The 6,000-nt window shown below is 47.0% G+C and overlaps 1 protein-coding gene across 2 annotated transcripts in view; it reads left to right on the top strand.

The window, feature by feature from the left end:
- The window catches only part of EGLN3 (egl-9 family hypoxia inducible factor 3), a 29,173-nt gene that overhangs the window by 1,338 nt on the left and 21,835 nt on the right, over window positions 1-6,000 (top strand). The window contains exon 1 of one of the 2 annotated variants that reach the window (XM_008710423.2): window positions 546-1,215. The exons of the other annotated variant lie outside the window; for it this stretch is intronic. Within the exon in view, the coding sequence (XP_008708645.1) occupies window positions 859-1,215 (357 nt within the window). The 5' untranslated portion in view covers window positions 546-858. Of the gene's footprint in view, window positions 1-545; window positions 1,216-6,000 lie in introns of those variants that run through there. 2 annotated transcript variants of the gene reach the window in all.

Below are 6,000 nucleotides of genomic sequence, written 5' to 3'. Positions count from 1 at the left end.
CCCCCCCCCCCCCCGCCCTCGCCCTGAGAGGACACAGGGCTTTGGGGACACAGGGGTTAGGGAAATGTTTAATTTTAGTTAAAACTGAATTTCTCCTAATCTTTCAGTGGCTTGAGTTTCCTGACCTGGGTCAAACAGCAGAGGCAAAGGGAATAAGGAAAGGCACCAGGTAAAGCTAGACGCGATTACTGTTAAATACGCATACTCGTTTCGGAGTTTGTTAATCTGTTCGAGAGGTGACCAGCCCAGAACGTGGCCGTAAAGTGTGCTGATTTCATTTACATTTTCAGAGTTGGGATCCAGGTTTTCAAGTTTGTGATGGGATTTTATGCAAAACATATGTAAATCGATCGCAGTCTAAAAATTCCGTCTGTTCTCCAGCCCCTCCTCTAGTGACAAACAACCAAGGCTGGCGCCGGGCAGCGGTAGTCGGGGAGCCGGTGACGGGCCCGGGGAGGGCTGTCCCGGAGGCGGACCCGGGGCGGGGCCGGGGCGGGGCCCGTGACGCGCAGAGGCGGCCGGCTTGGGGGCTGGACCTCAGCCTCTCCCCGCCTGGGGCCGCCGCGGCACCAGTGGTGGCTCCGCATCTCCAAAAGGGGCCCTCCGACTCCTCACTGAGCCAGTCCGGCGCCGGGCCGTGGAGCCCCGCGCAACTCCCACTGGTCTCTGAAGGGCTCCTCCTCCCAGAGTTTCGAGCAACTTTCCCCTCTCCCTGGCGCGGCGGCGGCTCGGGGACGGTGGCCACCGCAGGTAGCTGAACCCCGGGCCACGCTCCCCGCGCCTCGGCTGCGCGCGCGCGTCGGTCGCTCCGGGTCTCAGTGCACGCTGGGGATCCCCGAGCTCGGCTCTGAGGGCGAGATGCCCCTGGGACACATCATGAGGCTGGATCTGGAGAAAATCGCCCTGGAGTACATCGTGCCCTGTCTGCACGAGGTCGGCTTCTGCTACCTGGACAACTTCCTCGGCGAGGTGGTGGGCGACTGCGTTCTGGAACGCGTCAAGCAGCTGCACTGCAACGGCGCCCTGCGGGACGGCCAGTTGGCTGGGCCGCGCGCCGGAGTCTCCAAGCGGCACCTGCGGGGCGACCAGATCACGTGGATCGGGGGCAACGAGGAGGGCTGCGAGGCCATCAGCTTCCTCCTGTCCCTCATCGACAGGCTTGTCCTGTACTGCGGGAGCCGGCTGGGCAAATACTACGTCAAGGAAAGGTCCAAGGTAGGACGCGCGCGGGCTCCCCGCCGCCGCTGTAGCCCGCGGGGACGGGGACTGGGGACAGTCGGAGCCCGTTGTCTGTTGCCTTCGCAGGGCTGCAAGTGAACTTTAGTTTTTCACCGAGAAGCGAGCAGTCGGTCTGGCTCCCCCTCCCCCACCCCTCCTCCGAGCTAAAATCCGTGCTAAGGGACTCAGGTGTATCATTACGATGACCTTCTGTTAACTGAAATAATGGGTCCGGTGGGTGGTACGAACCGGACAAGCTGTGGTTTTTCTTGGTCTGATTTTAATACGTGAAGGTTCTCAAACGTCCGGATGAGGGACAGGTTATTGGAAACATTGCGTATGATCTGAGACACGTGTGAATTCATGATATTAAATGGCCACTTTAAAGTCACCTATTGTACTTCGTTGTGTTCAGAGGCTATTCCTTAAAGAAAAAAAAAACACTCTTCAGGAATTCTGGAGACAGTTGTGATTTCTCAGTGTGGGATGCGGGGTGTGGGGTTTAGCAGGTGTGAAGAAAGTCTGACCTGTGAAAGAGTAAAGCTGCTTTTCACTTTTGAGCGGCACCCTTGGCTTGTTAGAGATTAGAAAATTCTCTCCCGGTGCTGAGCCCTACACCACCACCTTCCCTTTCCTAGCTATCAGACCCACTAAAAGCAACTAGTGAAGTGATGGGGAGAAGGTAGTCAAGTACCTCTGGAAAGAAACCAGGTTTTTGTTCACCCAGCCAGAAGTGACTCCCTGGGTGGTAATTTATCTTGGAAACACTTCCAGGTAGATTGGCAGGACTGTGGGAACATGGAGTACCACGATGTTGGTCCATGTACATTACTTTGGGATAGTCCAGCTACTCAGTCTTTCCCACAAATGATAATTTTCCAGTGGCAGTTCTGAGTGATTTGCACTTTTATTGCGGACTGGTCAAGGGGCACTCGGAGCTGTAGAAAACTTTTCCTTGAACACAGCGAGGCAGCGCATCCTACCATGAGGAGAAAGGTGCACCATTCTTTAATAAGACATGTAGTATTTCTCAGTTCGAGATTGACCCTTTGATAAATCATACCATTATCGTCTCATTTGTCTCATAGACTCAGGGGACACTTGTAATAAAGGGCAAGTAATGAAGACTGGAAATGTGTAGAAAGGAAGAGGTTGGAGTGGGGGAACAGTGTAGGGGAGAAAAGACATTGCTGCATGCCTTTCAAGCCAGGGGGAGATGAATAAAATGTCTGAGAACACTTACTAATCAGACACAAATAAAGTAAATCTTGGGAGAAAATGCTGCTTTCTAAATTTTATTTTGATTTGGGGAAAATTCAGTTACCTGGACTCTGTAAAAGATTGACGTTGAAGTGTTTCTTTCCTCTTTTTATCATTTGGGTGATTAGAAAGCCATTTGTCTTGGTTAGTTTTGTTTTTGCGCCGAGTGACCTTGCCTCCCCTCCCCGGGGTGGGAATGGCAGGGGGGAAGGGCTAGCCTCAGTGTTACAGAAGTGCTTGTTGCTTCAATCTGGAAGAGCAGATGGCTTCTTATCAGTTTTTCAAGTTTCATTTCAACTCAGGTGCTAAGAATGTTACCCCCAGCCTTCTAGAAACCTAATTTGCTCAGAGGGAGGTCAGAATTAATTGGTAGGAAGATGTCACTAACAAATTTGAAAGTTAAGTATTTGTGTTTACCTTTGACTTAAAGGACTGTCCGTGGTAGGGTTGTAGGCTAGAATTGGACTCGACAAATTGAATGAGAAACACTGTGTACGTCTGGGTGAGGAAAAAGAAAGATCTCTAGATAAGATTCTTCAGTTATAGATTATCTTCTGGGTAGAACAAATAACTTCTCAGTTAACCCTTTCAGAAGGTGACTGAATTGAAAAGAGAAGTGCATCTTCTATCCATACCTAGATCTCCAGCTTTTCTTTGGTTGTTTTGGCACAAAGCTCTTCATTCCCGTCCTTTAGAAAAATCACCTCTAGGTTGGGATATTCCGTGGTCAACTGGAGCCAAATGTAAAACCAGGCTTGAGCAAACAATTATTAGAGTCAAAAATAAAAAGTTTGAGTTGCCTGTTATACAGTTCTCCTTAGCTCTGTGGCCTTGGGTCTTATTAAAGCATTTCTCTAAGTGATTTATATTAGTTTCACGTTAGTTTAACTTTCTTCTCTTCCCTAAACTGAGTGCCTTACTCCACCTTCCCAGAGCTGTGATATAAACCAAGTTTCCTGCCGCACCCTCCAAGTAGGTTTTCAGTAGAAAAGGTAGAATGTGTACATTTATTTTCAAAATTTATTTGTAATGGGTTATTATGGAAAATTTCAAACATGTATGTGAGGTACAGAGGTGAGTGTAATGAATTATCCTCTTATGACCCATTTTCAATAATCGCCAATTTATACATTTGTTTTAGACCAGTTGTTTTTTAGATATTTCTTGGGGTTATGTCTATTAACCCGATCATCCTAATTAAATACTTTTTTTCCTTGGACTTTTAAAGGTCATCGGATAATGCAAGAATGCCCTTTATCTCAGTGAAGCAAAAGCAAAAGCAAAGGCATTGGGAAGAAAATAGAAATATATATGTTGGACCTAAAGTTGAAATTGTGAAAGAGAATGGAAAGAAATATTAAAGGCTTCCCCTCTTCGTGCCAAAAAAGTTGTTACCAGTCAGAATTTATCTTTCTCCACTTTGTTGGGAAAAAATCCAAGGGTGCTGGAGACCCTTTGGGGAAGTGGTTTCCTAAAATGCACAGCAGCATGGCGCCCCCTAACTGCAAGCATGGTCATTGCTTTCAGGCTATCAAGAGATTTCTTATCTATAACTCCCTTTTGGAGAATTTAGACCATATCCAAGATAAATATTGGTCATCATTTGCTCCTTTTGCTTTGGCTGCCTCGATCTTGGAAATGGCTGTTTTCCAGAGAACGTGTAATTTATAGAACCAAATGTTCTCCTGCTTGAAGCATCTCACTGAAGGCTCACTATTTAGTAACTTTAAGAACAATAACTACTTTTTATTGAGCATTTTGCCCGTCTGGCACTGTGCTAAGCACTTTATAAACACTGTCTATCTGATTTAGTCTTCAGAACCACAATCTTCAGCAAATTGAGTGATTAAATCATTTCCCCAAGGTCACAAAGTGAGTGGTAAACAGCCGTTTATCCTAGGTTGTTAGGGGCTTAGGCTCCAGCTCAGGAACTTTGTGGCCTCAGGTAAGTTGCTTACTTTTCACCAAGTGTAAAACGAGGGGTAATAATACCTTAAAGCTTTCTGGGGGAAGGAGCATTAAATAAGATAACGTACATAAAATTCTCAGCGGAATTCTGTGCCCCTCTGAATGTTACAAGGCTGTAAGCAGAAGATTTAGAATTCCAACCCAGATCTGACTCCAGAGTTCGTGTTCTTGACTATTCTCCTTTTCGTCCTTTGATTTGTGCAGTGGCGCTCGCTCTGTGTGGGGTACTGCGTAGGGGCTGGGGATACCAAGGTAAACAGGCATAATCCCTGCCTCCTAGAGTTTCCTTTCCCATGTACTTTCGAATTATAGGATCCTGTAGTTCCCACTCGACTAATTCTCAAGCTTAAAACAGCAAAAAGGCAGAACCCAAACACTGAAGAAGAAAGCGGAGCGCTGGGCTAACGTTTTCCTACTGTTGTGCAGGAAAAGTATTTGGTAACAGGGTTGGTTGTTAGGCTCCCTGACTGGAGTAGTTCTGGACAGTTGTATTGTGAACAGATGCATCAGTCCTCGCGAGGCAGCACAGACAAAAGATGACACAGCAAGAAGTTATGAATAAAAGAAAGTGTGTTGCAAGGTGGTGGGCTTGTTCCTCTGCTGCTGAGCCCACCCTTCTCATGTGATATTGGGAATATCTCTTACTCAAGGGAGCTTATCATGGTTGCAAGGTACTTTAAGCAAAAATGGCCTAATATACTTCAAAGATCAGGATATGTCTCAGGACCCAAGGGCAGGAAATGCAATCAGGGTTCATAGAAGACTGGGGCCATGAACTAGGAACCCGAAAGTCCGAAGGACAGCTGGTGTGGTAGTTGTTTCCTCCGGAGCTTTATGGCCCTCATCTTTGCTCGTCTGCGTGTGCACTTGATTTCAACCCCAATCTGCTTACCATCTAGCTTTGGCCGCCCCTCCATGCATATGGCTCAAGATGGCTGCCTCACAATGGCCACCTCAGCCACAGAGCCTTGACTAACATTCCAGAATCCCTGTTTTCATTCTCTGGAGTAAAGTCTGATGGTTTCACCTTGGTCCAGGGGACCTGTCAGCCTGGGTTGAGAGTGGTAGTGGGAATGTAGAATCATATGAAACCACAGTTGCCAGGGCCGACGAAAGGTCCAGTTCTTAGAGCATGGTGTTTTGAGGACTAGACACCATGCACAGTGTCTCTGTAATTACGATCTTAAAAGTCTATCTGTGAATAAGATATTTTAGGGGGAGGAGACACTGAGTTTGAAGCACTGGAATATCTTCTTGTAAGAATGTGAGGAATTTCTAGAAAAGGTTTTGTTTTTAAAAATAATTTAGTTCCTGGAGGAAGGATATTAATTCAAGGAAATAATTTATAGGATACAACCTCAGTGACCGGGAAGCAGGTTTCCCCATTGGGTGAGTTTTCATAATGTTTTTGGGCTATTTTGTTGAATGACACTTAGGAGCAAGGAGAAGACAGTAGGGTGTGTGTGTGGTGTGTGTGTGTGTGTGTGTGTGTGTGTGTGTGTGTGTGTTTACCTTATAGTTTCTTTTGCTCAATTTTGGGCCCCTGGCCACTCC

Source organism: Ursus maritimus, unplaced genomic scaffold (genome assembly GCF_017311325.1).
Source record: "Ursus maritimus isolate PB19 unplaced genomic scaffold, ASM1731132v1 scaffold_36, whole genome shotgun sequence".
Lineage (NCBI taxonomy): Eukaryota > Metazoa > Chordata > Mammalia > Carnivora > Ursidae > Ursus > Ursus maritimus.
The sequence above is the reverse complement of the archived record's forward strand: the minus strand, read 5'-3'. Positions and strand labels throughout refer to the sequence as shown.